This window comes from Lichenostomus cassidix, chromosome 1, assembly GCF_008360975.1.
Source record: "Lichenostomus cassidix isolate B80296 chromosome 1, HeHo_3.0, whole genome shotgun sequence".
Classification (NCBI taxonomy): domain Eukaryota; kingdom Metazoa; phylum Chordata; class Aves; order Passeriformes; family Meliphagidae; genus Lichenostomus; species Lichenostomus cassidix.
In genome coordinates, this window is record NC_139479.1 from 14,950,180 (window position 1) to 14,966,331 (window position 16,152).

The 16,152-nt window shown below is 40.2% G+C and overlaps 1 protein-coding gene across 5 annotated transcripts in view; it reads left to right on the forward strand.

Moving 5' to 3' along the window:
• Positions 1 to 1,814: 1,814 nt before the first annotated feature.
• The window catches only part of ADGRG2 (adhesion G protein-coupled receptor G2), a 54,046-nt gene continuing 39,708 nt past the window's right edge, over positions 1,815 to 16,152 (forward strand). For 3 of the 5 annotated variants that reach the window (XM_085051092.1, XM_085051134.1, XM_085051124.1), the window contains exons 1-2: positions 1,815 to 1,947; positions 11,815 to 11,933. In XM_085051092.1, the coding sequence (XP_084907218.1) occupies positions 11,816 to 11,933 (118 nt within the window). In that variant the 5' untranslated portion in view covers positions 1,815 to 1,947; position 11,815. Of the gene's footprint in view, positions 1,948 to 1,972; positions 2,066 to 2,504; positions 2,678 to 11,814; positions 11,934 to 16,152 lie in introns of those variants that run through there. The other 2 variants (XM_085051113.1, XM_085051102.1) reach the window with 2 other exon arrangements.

Below are 16,152 nucleotides of genomic sequence, written 5' to 3' on the forward strand. Positions count from 1 at the left end.
CACCCACTTGTATGTAATACACAGTTTAAATAAACAGTTAGAAATATAATTTGAGTGTTTTCCTTTAGTAAATTGCATGGTCATTTCTCCCAGTAAATTAACTTAGTCTGAGTGGAAAGTCAATACGTATTTTGAACTGAATCCCCTGCCTGCAATAACATTTCAGTGCTTAAAAATTCATCAACTGGCTGATTTTTATCCAAAACATTGTATCTTCATGTTGGATAGACAGAGACAGACTTCCAATAATCTGTACACCAGTAACTATTCACACAACAAGCAACACAGAAAGCTTCCTAATCCTGCACTACCAACAGGTAAGGTGTCCAGGGGTAAGCTGGGCTTCAGTTTCCAGCCTCATTCAACCTTTCAGCCTTCCTGAGGAGATGTCACTAAGCCACACTGGTAAAGCACACTGTTTGTGGATGTGTCAAAAGAGCACTGATGTGGAATCACTAGGGAAGCCTTTTCATAGACAAATTGTATTCTTATGTGTCAAACTCTCAGAACTAACTTCAGCACAATTTTTCTTTTCTTCCTCATTGACCTCAGACATGTAGATCAGAAGTGAAGGAGTTGCAATTCTCCCAGGGGATTTAAGCTAGGAAGAGAACAGAGTTTGTGGTCCTTCAGCCTTTAAAGAAGTGAAATATATTCCACTAAGCAAGGCAGAGAAAGACAAATGCCTCCCGTTTTTATCTATCCTACGTGAGAAATTGCAAATGCACTGGCCTTGTCTCCCACTAAATACCAATTCCAAAGCATCCAAAGATACTGCTGATCTAAGCAGAATGAAACAAGCCTCTTCATCCACCACCATCTCTTCTGAACAAGTATTCCTCTGCAAAACTCTGCTCATCATGTGGACTCATCACACCTCATATCCTCAGGAAGACCTGCTGTATGTGGAGTTGGCAGAATTTGTCCATGTCTTATCTTTTCAATAAAACTGAGAGGAGTTGTTGCCTAAAGCTCCAGCCTTTCCCTCTGGGTGTGCTTTCCCCAGCTATGCCCTGGAACCAGGCTTTTTTCTCTTTTCAGCAGTGCCTAGTGACCAAAGCTCCAGCCCATATGCAGGGAGCAGTTCCTAAACATTTGGTATGAAACGCTTCTTTGAAAATTCTGCATTTTCAGAATATGCTTCACTCCAAGCAGTTGAAAACGGGGAGAGGAGGACCACAGCTTCAGCTTTCCACCGTCCTGACAGTGGAGTTCATTTACGCTACCGATAATCTGAACGAACTGAAGGCATGAATCTCACTGAGATTCAACGAAGGCTGCTAAGCGTGAAAAACGTTTACATTACGGCTCAATGTAGTTAAATCTGTTTTAAAGGTGAAGTAAGCTATACAACAGCTGGTTTAACCCTGAGCGCGCTGCGCACCAAGGAACGTGAATCAGTTTATTCGGAGTTGTAGTTCCTTCCCCGAGTTTGCTGCACGCAGCCACCAAGTGTCCCCAAGCACCGTCCCGAGACAGCCGGCGCTGCTCGCTGCCTGCAGCCCGCGCCGGGCCCGCCTCACGCCTCAGGGCAGCCCGGGACCGGGACTGGGACCGCGCCCGTACCCGCGGGGCCGCCGGGCGGGAGGAGCCCGGGGCCGCCGAGCCCGCCTTGCCGAGGGGCGACGGGGGCCACTCCCGGGCGGCTCCGCCGGCTGCTGCCGCTCCGGCTTCCCTCGGCGTTTCGCGGCACCTCCCTCGCCTGCCTCCGCCCCCCGTCCAGTGGCTGTCCCAGCTGCCGGGGCCGCCGGCGCGCCTGCTGTGCCCAGTGCTGAGCGAGCGGGGCGGGACGGCGCGGCGAGGCGCTGACGGGACAGACGGGCTAGCACGGACGGAACGGGACGGGCGGGAGAGCACGGACGGAACAGGACGGGCGGGAGAGCACGGACGGAACGGGACGGGCGGGAGAGCACGGACGGAACGGGACGGGCGGCCGCCCGGCGCCAGGTGAGCGGCTGCGGGCTCGCGGGAGCAGAGGCGGCCGGAGGCGGGGGGCTCCCGAGCGCGGGAGGGACCGGCAGCGCGGCGGGCAGCGGGGATGGGAGACACTCTGAGGCGGGTGGAGGTGAGCGACTCCGCTGGAGCGGGCGGCAGAGGCGCGCGGCCACCTCGGGATGCGCTTTCCCGCCGATTCTCCCGGGCGGACGAGCGGGGTTAGGGCGGGGAGATCCCACGGGGGCGGCGGTGGCGCGCAGGTCGGGGAGCTCCGGCCTCCGTAGCCCAGTGCCGCGGCTCACGCTTAGTCACGGACCGTCCCCCGCAGCGGCAGTGCGGGTTCCGGCCGGCCGGGGGTAGCGCGGCCCGGGGGCTGAGCGGGGAGTGCCGCGGGGCGGCCGGGCCCGTTGGGACTCGCGGCGGGCCGGTGCGGGGCGAGGCTGCCGTGAGGGGATGCGGAGCGAGGCTGCCGTGAGGGGATGCGGGCGAGGCTGCCGTGAGGGGATGCGGGGCGAGGCTGCCGTGAGGGGATGCGGGGCGAGGCTGCCGTGAGGGGATGCGGAGCGAGGCTGCCGTGAGGGGATGCGGAGCGCGGCCGGATCGCCCTGAGCGGCACCGCGCTGCTCACCAGCCACAGCCCGCGGTGCTGCTGCTGAAAAGCTCTCCTTCCCGGCATTATTTTAAGCGCTTAATCAATCAACGGCGAGAAACTTTCAGTAACGCGTTTAGACTGGCCTAAAGAGTGAGTGATTTTGGCAGAGGCGTCGGTGGGGTTTGAACGCGGTTTAGGCGACGAGACGGGGCAGTGTCCCGTTGGGACGGCATTGCTGCTGGGTCGGGATTTGCTCTCACACCCGCTGTCTGTGGGAACGGGTGCGCAGAATATGTTCAGTCTAAAAGTTTTCCCAGCTTCTTTCTCATGCACTCTGCAGGGAAACCTGTATCACTGAAAGGGATGTCTTCAGAGTCACCTTTTGTGCACAATAATTGTTTCCGGGGTGGCGTTGTCTGGGGTTTTTTTGGTCATGTCCACTGGCTAAATGTGTTGGAAGCATCCTTTCTTGACTGAATTTTTTTTTCTTTACAAATATATAGGTTTTGCCATTCACGAGTAGTATTTAGAACAGTACTAAGCTCTGTTGCTTTCACTGTGTTATTTTCTTGCATTGATTTATGTGGAAAAAGGGAATAAATGTTTGTAAACCAGTTCAGGGTGTGCTTATCCTGCAAATGAAATGTGTGGTTGTACAAGCGTAGGCTGCTTTTGACTTACATGAAATCAGAATTGGTAGGGTTGGGAGGAACCACAGTGGGTCATCTGGGCCAAACCTCCCTGCTCAAATCAGTTCTAGTAACGCTGAAGGTGTGGTCGAATGGGCTTCAACGTGAGCCAAAATAGAGCTTAGAACCTCCAGATCTAAGTATTATCAATCCCAAAGCAAATTAGTTGTGTCTTCAGCTGTTACTTGTGCTGAAAATGTAAAGCTGGCATTATGTGTGCCTAGTCAGAACACGTTCTTCCCTTTTGCTTGCATAGGCTGGCAGTGTATATCATCACTAGAAGAGAGCTGCACAAGCTGTCATTCCTGCTCTTAAGCTTTCAAGATTAAGGGTATTCCCAAGTAGAAAGCATACTTCTGTAACTGTTTCCATGGGGGAAGCAAGGAGGATTTGTTCCTCTGCTAGGTGACCAGTAGTGTGTTTGTTGAATTAAACTAAAGAACAGAAAACATGTCTTTGCTTAGGAGGATCTCCAAGTACTTGCCTTCACTGAGGAAGCAGACTTACAATTTAATGATGAATACAAATCTCTAAAGTGGAATGCTTTCAAAGAAGATGCAGGAAAGAAACTGCATGTAAACAAAATTTGCTCAGATACGAATTGGGGCCACCACATTTTCTACCTACTCCAAAATACTATTATGTTATTTCAACTATGGTACCAAGTGAACTAGAGTTGCTGGTATCTTCAGTAATACTACTTTAGTATCTTGCAGTAATTCTGTAGATCAAATGGATTATGTTAGCATGTTTCTTCAGAGCCTTCTGAATTAATGTTAAGCTTCTATTTCTAAGACATCAACAGAAATTGGCTCAGATTAGGGCCAGTTGGAGAAGATGAAGAATTAAATTCCCATTCTCAAATTAATTACTCAGTTTGTACAGTTTTTGTGCTGCGAGTGCTTTTAGTCAAGCCTTACACTAGTAACTGTAGAGTTTTAGCAGGTTGAGAAAGTTTTGGACTTCATGGGAGATAAACTCATATTAAATTTGGACAATTTTTAGTTCTTAATATGTAATATGATCAGTGGCCTTGGCAAATGCAGTGTAGCTTCAAAACTGATCACTACACTTGAGTTTGAAGTTTTATGTTGTCAGTGGAATACTAGATTAGATTATTTGAAGGCCAAAGTAAGGGTAGCTCATGCAAGTAATCTCATAGACTTCAACGTTAGAGTTAGCAGGAATAAGGCATGTTATTTGGCCTGAAATGTTAGCTTTCTGATAAATACTAAGTCTACTAGTGGTTTTCTATCTAGGTTCAGTTAAAAGCTTGGCACTTTTCCAGATGCAAGGACTTAGAGAATATTCATTTGTTGGTAGGTGATACTCAGCTTGTGAACATGAATGGAGTCGATCATTCTGTTTGTTAGATAGGTGCTCATGATTATGAGGGCCTTACTCTTTGCAGTCATAAATTCCTGGTGAAGTTATGATTTGGGAAGGATCTATAGGTGCTCTATGAAAAAGATAGGCTTTTGTAACTATAAGGTAATTAATAGGATTCAGTTACTTGGGACTCTTGCATTCCTTTTGTGACAAAACAACTTTGAAATTTATTGTTGTTCAGGATGGACATAGGATCTTTTTAGCTGACATTAAATCAAACCCAAAAAAATGGATCTCAAACTCTTCCCTGCATGAGTCACATGGATTTGTGTTCAGCTGTGAGCTGAACATTTTGTATGCCACAGGTACTCAACCTGTAAGTGCTACCTGCATCAGCCTTAGGGCAAGTCCCAGACTAAGTGTTTTCTGTCTTTCTTTTATTGATGAGTGCTGTAGTACAGAAATATAAGTACTGTTTGGCACAATGGCTGCTTTTCAGCTAGTGCCTTATAGAAATGCGGTTTTGTTGCTCTGTTCTAGGTCCTCCTCTGCTGGCTGCTTAAATACAGTGTTCTTAAGATCTCATAGGAAAAGTATAGTTAGTAACGTGATTAGCTTTTGTTTTAAAAGAAAACTGTAGAATATCAGTTATACTAGACGAGACAGTATATAGAAAAGAAATACTTTATAAAGTTCCCCAATCTGCTCACAATACTTTTTCAATCTGTAGAATTTATAGAAGATTACTAGAGTTTATCACAGTATTTCTGTTTTCTAAAATTTACATGAGTACCTCGAGTGATGCTTTAGTTACCAAAAAAGAACAACCCCTCACAAATTAGGCACTGTGTTCTCATTTATGATGTTCCTTGAAAGAATCATTAAGGAGTTAAGGTCTAAGAGATCCATCAGAAGGTTTGCCAGAAGTTGTCATGTTTGACAAGATGTGACACATTTAGAAATGGTAGAACTAGAAAGACAAGGAGTAATGTGATTATGATAATTATGGAAATGTTATTGTGCACACATAACAAAACTCAGCATCTTTTACTGATGCTTTTAGTGTTCCAAATATTCTCTTAATAAGTCCCTTTATTTAGAGAAAAAAATTACTGTGCCTCTCTGCCTGGATTTATTAGACATCTGGACATGCCCAATAGAGAATGTTGCCAAATTCCATGTTTAATTTCTGAGTTCCCAACCAGACTTTGAATATCTCTGTTTCGTTTGCTCCAAATTAATTATGGACATAAAGATGACTGAATAGGTTTCTTATGGGCTCCATGTTTTGAAGTGACTTTTTCCATCATTCATAGCAAAGTCCAAGTATTCATATAAGTTGAATTAAAAATGCTTTCTTTTTATCACCTTTATCTGTGTTTCAGCAAGTCAGCAATATGGTTGTTGTAGTTTATTTCTGAGAAGGCTAATCACATTTTTTTAAGAGAAGTGATGATGGCAAAAAAGCCATGTCAAATGTAGTTGAACAAAGTGAATTTTTTGAGGTGATACATTTGTGGAGGCTGCACACAGGAATGGTTCAGGTTTAATGTAAACTTTTCTGAAGTTGCTTTCAAGTCATCTACTCACCTGTGTGATGACTTTCAAGTATTTACTAATGTTTTTTATTGACTAACTTGTTTCGGTTGTAGTAGTCTAACATGGTACCGTCTCCTGTTCCTCTGCAGAGACTTACGTTGAACCCTAAGGAAGAGTAGTGCTAAAGGAGGCCCAGAATGCTGTTCTGGCATAACATTGTTTCCCAGAATGTCTTAATAGATGTTCCCTAAATATTTACCCCATGTGCAGACTGAAGTGCCAATGTGACTGTATTTCCTTAGGCTGTATAGGGTAGTGATGCCATATTCTGTATCAGAGTTTTAATGGCACTTTGGAAGATGCTTGCTTCAGTGCATCCATCTTTCCAAAAGGATGAGTTTTATTTCTTTGGTACAAACTGTTAGCTTTGGTCTTTGGGCTGTTGACTGAAGCAGTCTGAGAGATTGTTACAAAACTGCCCTCCCCCCCAACAAAAAGCCTTCACCAAATATTGTGCTTCTTAGCTTCCAGAGAAATTTTAACAGCTCCAATTGCAAGATCCAAGTGACCTGTTAAGTCCATAAAGTGAAGCTTAGGATGAAATCACAGTATAATTTCTTTTAAAAGGTGTTGCTGTTCAAGCCAAGAGAGCTTGGAAAGGAGACTGGGGAGGGAAAGTGTAAACTGAGCAGAAACAACTATTTACTTTTTATTTTCCCCCACTTACAGTAAGATGAAACTTTCAGAACTCTTTTGTTTTCTGAAAAGTAGGAAAATTGAAAGCATGAGCTGGACAGTCTTCTTTTTTGGCATGCGTGGTCCTCACTTGACTCTTCACTGCCTGCTTACATTATTCCCTGATATTTGAGGTTTAGAAAAGTCTTTGTCCTTCACTCTTTCTGCATCAAATCAAGTCTTGTAGCTGAATACAAAGGTGTTTGAATACAAGGTGTTTGGAAACTTCTTGTCTACTTTTTCGTGCTTGTATCTCTGGATACTGGTTCTCATGCTTTTATATGGCTCAAGGTGCATGTGTCAGTTTCCTTTAATCTTTTTTGATGCACCAGCCTTTGTGTGGTCTTCATTGTACTTTCAGTCTTCTACTCTGTGGAACACAACTTCTTGTTTCCCCCTCCATTATATACATCCATACCCCAAAGTATTAACAAAATGCAAACAGCATGCCTGAAGTTGAAATAATCAGACTTGTGACAAATATAACTACTTTTATTGCATCTCTGCTTGTCGTGCTTCAAGAGTACATTATAAACTCTTTTAAGAGGAAACCTGCTCAGACATGGTCACTGAAGGGCTTTTTAGTTTGCTCTAGAATTAATAGGGGGTGTGGGTAATACTATGCTCTTGAGGGAATACACTATGCAGACAAGGATTTCCTGGATAGTGTAAAACTTTTATGAGAGCAAGAGAGAGGCCTCTTGCTCATCTCCCAGGTGACAATTGGATATGAGGAGGTGAAACATTTCCAGGCTGGATAAGAGGGAGCAAAAACTTGCTTGTAATTGTCCTCTGTCCCATTTTTGAACTATATAGGACACAAGTTGTTGTACAAGAAAATTAAGTAGCAAAAGTGGGGGTTTTTTGGCAGTGAGGTCTATAATGGAGAGCCATCCAATAGCATATCACACTCTTGAATCCACTTACACGGGATTAAGTTTGTGATTAACTTCACACTTTTACATGACTCTAAGGGGAAGTCTGTGAGTTGAACTGAAGGCAGACCTTGGCTTTCATATCTTGGTATTTGTAATATAAAATATATTAAAAAGTCTTTCTAATGCCAGTATCCTGCAACAGTTGAAAGGCTAAACAAAAGAACGGATTTCTCAGAGGGTTCTTCCTCCTGTTCAGTTCTGCCAAGAACTGAATCAATAAGCTATGAGTTTTGCAGATAACTGATGTCTGTAACTAAGTGGCTTGTTACTCTCTCTCAGCCAACTTATTAAAAAGTAAAATATTTAATGTCTTTGAAAACAGTAAAGATTTATGTCAGGAGGAAGGTCCTTGAACTTGAACACACTACCATTACAGTCTTAGAAAAAGCTGATTGTTCCACATAAAGTGACTATATAAACATGGTGACTGTATAGAATACAGTTTTTACAGACTAACAGACTATATAGAATACAGACTTTACAGATTAACACTGGAGAAAATTAATGAAAACCAAGTTATTATCAGACAGTAATGATCCTATTACTGTCTTCTGGAAAAACACGTAAAAAAAACCCCCATGGAACAACATTTTAAAATCAATGGTGCTACTTCAGCTGTTAAGTCAGTGAATACTGTATGTGCCAAGATTTACTGTGACACAAGAGTTTCCAGCATAAGCGTCCTCCCTATTACATCTAAGTTGCTTCAAGCCAAAATTTAAAAATAACATAAAAACTTTACTGCATTTTGGTCCCAGTCTGGAAAATATAAGGAGTTGATGGAAGAAGTCTACAGTCTTACATTTCTGAAAGGAAAGACATCAAGAAGTTCTCATACCTGGGCAGTATGATGTGTTTCTCTTGATCTTGTTAGCCTTTTATCACCTGGTATAGACTTAAATAAGACAGAATGTAGCAGAACAGCAGCCAGAAGCTTACCATTCATAATTACCCTCCTCCTCAGCAGTAACTTCCATAAATTTGGGAAATATTTTTATTGAAATCTGAAATCTTAGTAGGGATGACTACAGAAGACAGAATGAGACCCAAAGACTATGGAAGAAATAAGTATGGCTTGAACAAAACAGTTTGAAATGCAGCAGTAGACAGCATGATTGGAGTAAATGAATGATTGCTTTGGGTCATGATTTCCAGCATAAGTTTCTCTAACCAACTGTTTATGCATTGGCAGTGAGAACATGCTCTGGTTAAAACTTAGCATAAAAGTCCTAATAGTTCATTAAATGCTAAAGACTGCCAGTAAATATGTATTTCCAACAGGAGTTGTGAAATTTGGATGTATTTTTCCAAAAGTGATTTAACAAAATACGTTACAGAACACAACAGCTGCATTTTTATTTTGCACTTTCTTTGTCTTCAATCTTATTGAAAATACATCTGCTGTAATACAAGGCAAGCAGTTGCTGAAGGTAAGTCCTGCATGTCTTGATATGTCACCTGTGGGTGCACACTTGGAAAGTAGTAAAGTAAAACAGCATGGCATGAGCTAATAAATATTAGTGATACAGAAGCCTTTTTGTACCATCTTCCTGTATTTGCTTTTGGTAACTTCTTTAATTTCCAGAGAATGTGATATTAATGCAGAACTGTGACAGGTATAATTCAACAAACTTTAAAAAAAAACCATCTAATTTTTCAAAGAATGTTCATTCGTTTTAAGTTCTGTCAATTCTAGTTTGACTTTCAAATTAACAAGATGGTTTGAAATATTGTGAAACCTGGGTATAAATTCTACAAGATTGTCATTGGTCAAAATACAATACTCTTCATGGAGAGCAAACAAGAGGTAAAAGATTTATGCCTGAGCCTTTACTTCCTGTTTTCTGAACTTTCATTATTTTCTGCTGACTGTAAAAAAATGTTTTATATTGTCATCTACTTCAGTTACTTAGCTCTTTGTAAATAAAGGTGACTTAGTTTTAACTGAGAAAGTGAGAACAGCCAGTTATATCTTTACCTGTAGTCTGTGCATAGAATTCTTTCCCACACTTGGGTGGCTCAGTAGCTGTTGACTTGATTAGATTTGCTTGATACACAAGTGAAAATTTTTCATCCTACTGCAAAAACTATGTATATTCATTCATGCTTGGCTCTCTGAGTCATGTTGTATTCATTTATTACAAAGAACAATACAAATGTTCATTTGAACAAATGATCAAAATTAATAACAAATTAAAAAAAGCACTTGAGCCTAATTCTATAATGTCCACAACTAATATCTGCAATTACATTATTGTTTAGGATCAATAGGAGTAAAGATTTAGGATTCTAATACAGAAAAGGGCTTAAATAAGTTTAGGAAGAACACAGTGGCCAAATGTTTTGAAATGATCTTTATTTGAATATATGTGGTGAAATCATATTTTGTATCTTGCTTTTTTTCTTTAAAAAATATACCAAAGCTAGCAGCATCTTTTTCTTTGGTAGTGTCTGAACAACATTGTTGCAAAAAGAAAGAATACTAACGTTCTTTTCCCAAGTCTTTTGATTGTATATTTTAGCTGGACATTGGAACAAATCTGGAGCTAGTCTAACTGTCCAAAGTCTTGCGAAAAGTCAGTTGAGCTGTGACCATGTTGGTATTTCTCTTTATACATATACTCAGTTTCCTGCTACCTGGATTTTATTGCTTTGCCTGGGATCATTAATTTTCATTCATAGCTTTGAATAGTTTTGGAGATCTTGATGTGACTGTGTTCAGTCAACAAGAAGCTCTGACTCTGTCCCTACTTGTCTTTGCCAGGCCCATCTCAGGAGGTGAGAACAATGGCAAAAAACCTCAGATGAGATAAAAACCTAAATGTACAGAAAATATTTATTGCAGCCTTTTGTTTAAGTGCTGGACAAATATTAGGATACCTCACTCTGAAATGCCAGAGTTGGCGGAAGGTCCATTCAAACTCCTCAGGGCCACAGAGTGCCCAGACAGGGCTGGAGTCAGTACCAGGAATTTTTTGGCTCCTGTACTCAAGTTTAGACTTTTGTAATGCAGTTGTTATTTCTGGAGAATGGGACACTAGCATCACTGTCTAATGAGGTCTGCCAAACTAAATAGAAGGCATGCTTTGTGGTTCAGGAGTAAACCTCTGTCCTAGTCAGCTCATTTCATGTGTATCTGTTTGCAGGACTGAAGCTTAAGGAGAAAACTAAATACAGGGAATGCAGGAGTATTCTGAATCAGTATCATATGTGACACATAGCAATCAGCTTGCCTCATTACTTGCCAGCATCAATGCCTACACTTGTGAATGCCACTGAGTATTTTTGGGCTTCATCCCATTCACACTTCAACTCTTGGTGTCCAGGTAGTAGAGACAAGGGATGCTGGAAGTTGTGTTTGTTTTGTTGTCTAAATGTATCACTATGGATAGATGGTTTAGTGTACAGAAGAAGAGATTTCCCCATAAAATGGAAGAATAGATATGCAGCTTGGTTTTGCTTGGAAGTGACCTAATTTGAGACTAGAATGGGAAGTGTGAGCAAGCAAAGAAAGGAAACCATTTTCGGATGAGCATCTCTTTTAATTCTAGGAAATCTTATTTTAGATGAACAGCAAGAGAGAACGTGTGGGTAGTGAACTGAAAAGATACTTACTGAGGTTAATAAAGCTTTTGGATAACCTCTCCATACTTGATCTGTCAGCTTTTGGTTGGATTTTTTTTTTGTTGTTGTTGTGTCTGAATCTTTTAGAGGGTTTTGTTTGTTTGTTTTTCAAATGTTGAAAGTTTTATTTGTGCAAGGAGTCATGGCCATGCTCTGATGTATTTGTGAGTCTTTGGAGAGTTAGAGCTTGAGTGGATTTTTTTTTGCTTTTGGTTTTTTTTCCTTTCAGCAAACTGCTCTTTCTCTCTTAATGTCTTGGCAATATACAGAGTATCTGTGCATTTCTGTGCAATGTATACCCAATAGTATAACAAGGTTTAAAAGACTTATACTCATGTTGGAGATGCATTTTATCGTAATGTCCACACACCTATAAGTTTTCTAGTCATTGTGGTTTATTTATTTATTTTATTTTATTTTATTTTCCTTCTAGAATGGTTGCCTGGGGAAAACAGCACTGCTGTGTTGGCAGAATACTGGATATTTTCTTGAGATTCAGGATTGTTCAAGCAGTCCTTTTACTTCAGTTGTTCCTGGCTACAGCTAGCAAAGGTAAGGGAATTTTTTCCTGATTTGTCTAGTGTTGGTATTCCAAATAAATAGCATTAGTCTTGATGAATAGGACTTCTGAATATATTCAGAACAAGCAAGTTTTTGCCTCTTGAAATCAGGAGGAAAAACTGTCACTAATGAGAAATAAAACAGTTGGTGCTTAGAATTTTGGATGCTTTTTATGTTTTCATAAAAAATTATTGGTAATAACTTCTTCTAGGCTATGCATGAGGAGAGAACCAAAACACAATTTGTAATAACAAAACAAATTACTTTATTGCTATTTTCTTTGAACTGGAAGTGTTACAATTTTCAGACTACTCTTACAAAAACACCCCAAGATCCTTTGAGCTTTACTGTATTTAGGGTGTGTATGTGTGTAGAATATCTCCTGCATTGCTCTTGGTTGTGGATCTGAATATGACTAAGGAAAAAGCAGTAAGGTCCAAAATATCTAACAGACGTGGTGTATTTGATTTTGGCAGTTTATGCTCTTTATGTTCCAGTAAATGAAAAATAAATTCATAAGGTTCTTGTACAAATTGGATAAATGGCATGGTGATGCTTTTGTGTGATGTAAAGTAGGATAAAGTGAGGTAAAATAATTTGTGTTTTTTCATGGCTGTTTTGTAAACTGATGGTTAATCTGTCACTACTCTGGACCTCAGCTGATAAAGAGAAGAGTGCTTGTCATTCATAAAGCTTCCTTATATCAATAGTGTGTAATACATTTATTGTGTTAGTAATGTAGTTAGAGTATTAAAAAATTGAGAGTGTTTTTTGCCATGTGCTTACTTAATGGCTAATTTCAGAAGCTGCATTCATGGCATGTTATTTTACTCTATGTCAGCACTTCTTGCAGTTCAATTTTACTCCATATTTTTAAAGTATGCCTGCTTAACAACATTGTATGAGCTATGAGATTTCATAGGTTACAGACTAGACTAATTCTGACCCTAATTATCCAAATATAGTAAATTTCATAAAATGTTTCTGTTGAGACAGAGTCTGAGATTCTGTCTGATTCTGTCCCTACTTGTCTTTGCCAGGCCCATCTCAGGAGGTGAGAACAATGGCAAAAAACCTCAGATGAGATAAAAACCTAAATGTACAGAAAATATTTATTGCAGCTCAATATTTATTGAGATTCTGGTGATAAACTTGCTACTAAGGTGGAGAGGTTTTAACCTCTTGTACTTTAAACAGTAAAAAGGACAGAGCTGCTCAGCAGATGGACAGATGTCATAGAAGAGTTTTTCCAGGGGAAATTTGACTGGATCTAAAGTTCTGAGGAAGCAAGCAAAGAGGGATTTAATTTTTTGCCTTTGTATCACTTGCAAGTGTCAGTAATCTTCAAGCTAAACTGACACAAATGTATTTATGTTTCCCTCCTATTTTATTGGGGTTTTGTAGTTTTAGCTGTTAGTACTGTCAGCAGCATCTCTACTCAGTTCTCTCCTCATCTGAGGTGCCAAAATATGCTTATGTTCTCCAAAAAATATTAAAATAGAAGAACTTCTGTGTTCTTTCTGATGTTCAGGATGCTGGATAATGTCACATTGTTTATTCCCAGCTAAGCAAATAGAACTGTGAATGAAAAGGAGGGGTGAAATTATTTTGAGGAAACAGTTCTTAGCTTCAGATTTTCAAAATATTCAACAGAATCAGGTGACCCACATGTAGAAAGTTTAGAGTTTTAAACTTTTTATAAAGAACAGTTATGAGCTCTAGATGGAATACATGAGTATACAAGAGTCTTTTGACATAATATTAATGGACTGTAGCGAGCCGAATGTGTCACAGGTGGCAAACACTTGCAAGGAAGTTAATGACTATTGTTGTTGCTAGTTAAAAGCCAGATTGTGCAGACACATGAATTTGTATTTTTATTCAGGAGCATACCTGACTATATTAATGTTCAGCTACACTGATACAGTGGTTATTAGCAATATAAGGAAAACAGCACTGGTGCTGAAAGAATCTACTCCTGTAGGTCTAATTCTTAATACGTACAGTTAGCTATCTCTTGTAAAGATACCAATTATGACTATCTAAAAATGTTTAGAAAAAAGCAAGAGGTTGCATTTTTGGTTTATGTTGTCATTCTCAGAAAGTTTATTTTAAACATCTGGAAAAGTATGTGCATATGTTTTGTGATTTCTTTAAGGGCTTAAGAGAACATACTTATTAAGTATATGCTTTTAGTTTTACTGAGGATTCTTTCTACTATGCTACCTTTTCTATGCTGTGGTGATAAAGATATGTTCGTGGCTCCTTTTCTGAATGTATTGTATTGTCTGGACTCAAGGACACTCATTATAAGACAAGAATGCCATTGTCAGAGCACAGGCAGTTGCAGCTCCTCTATTCTGTGGTCAGGGGTGGGTTGCAGCCCACAGGCACTATTGCTAGAGAAAATAAGTGACAATTAACAGATCTTCCTAAGGCTTTACTGTAATGTCATCTCCTACTTACATTACATGCACCCAAATATCAAGGAGACTTAGTCAAGATCATACTGAAAATTAATTTCGAACTTAATGCTGCACTGCATTAAGTACTTAAACAGTGCTTCCATACTGTTCACTTGGAACTGCAAAGTGCATTTTTAGACTATGATTATGATTTCCTTTGTGCTTTATCAGCATTCTTTGGGTAGATAAAACATATTAAGATTTCCAAAACTTTCTTGTAACAATTCAGATAGTATTAGTATCTATTCTCTTAACTTTGGCATCCCTTTTTGACACTTTTTTTGAAATAACTGTTTAGAGCAAAGTGGGCCAGCTTCCAGTTTCCAGAAGGGTAGACCTCTCTATGTAAACACTTTTCTTAGTTTAATTCTTCAAGCCTTGCATATTGATCAACAGCAGTCTTTTTGGATGATATAAAGCAGACCAGGAGAATCATCAGGAGATTGATCTCATTTTGCATGATTTCTCTTGGCTACCTGTCTTATGACTGTTTTCATCTGCAAGGTTATGCCCACTGTGGCTCCCTTGACAACTCTGAAGTGGCAATTCCCTTAAAGAATGCAATAGAATTTAGCAGCCCTTTAATTCACTATTGGCACATCAGCATTGATTCAATGCTTAACATGAAATCAAGACTCTCAGAATTCGTTCATTTCCAAAACAAAGTCTGCTGATGATACTTCAAGTTTTGATGAATATTTTTGCTCAGGAATGGAATTCTGGTCTGTCAATTTGGATAGTTAACAGTGACTTCAAGTTTTGAAGCTGTGTCAGGAAATTTTCTTTACCAGTCAATTTGGCCATCTCTTCATGCTCAAGATTGCTTACAAGAATTTTGGAGGCTATATGAGTCATGCAAGAATACGTCTGACATATACTGTCTGAGAAACAGCTGCTGCGTCAAGTCCTTCAAAACCTTCGGCAAAATTTTACTTAATAGTGAAAGACTTGAAATTTTTTTTATTTGGAAAGACTGTGTCACCAGTGTTGGCATGTAACTAGCTTGCTGTTTATGAAATCAGTTTCCTCATGATACTGTAAGGTTGTAGATCTATTTTAATTTTAGTTGAAAAGCTGGGTACATTTGAGCCTGTATCTAAAAATCTCATATTCTCTGACACTTTCCCCTCCCATCCATTCTTCCTCATCCAGCTCTTTAAAAATTAGTTTTCCATGCTAAAGTGTTCTTAGCTGAGTATCCCAGATTTTGCTTTGAGACTTTGACAAGTGGCCAAATTGAATGAGTGAATTCATGCTGTTGGGGTGGGCAGGGGGGAGGTAATTCTACTGCTTGCTGTTCGGTCATGTTCTTCTTCTCCATTGCCATTTAGAACCAATCTAAGTATTAAGTAACCATTCAAAATCCACTATATGCTAGTTAGGATTTTTACCGAGTTCAGCCTGTACCCAGAGAGCTTTTTGTTTGGTCTACAGCCTTGCATGGCACTTCCATGAGGTATGTTGAACTTCAGGAATGATTCAGGGTTGTGAAAAACACCCGTGAGCTTCTGCTAGTTAGCATCACAGAGAGAGTCTTGAAGCTATAGGATTCCACAAGAATAGGTATCAATGACTTTCTATGAAACTGGATTGATACATTTTGTGTTTCAGACTTTTTCTGGTAGCTTGTACTTATTGAGTTGCAGTTGGAAGGTAGAACTTTCTCCTTGTTTTCGCTTGTTGCTATTGAAAAAGAAATTTGAGAGCCTGGAGGTCAAGAGACAGAAAAGTTGTCAGAACTGATG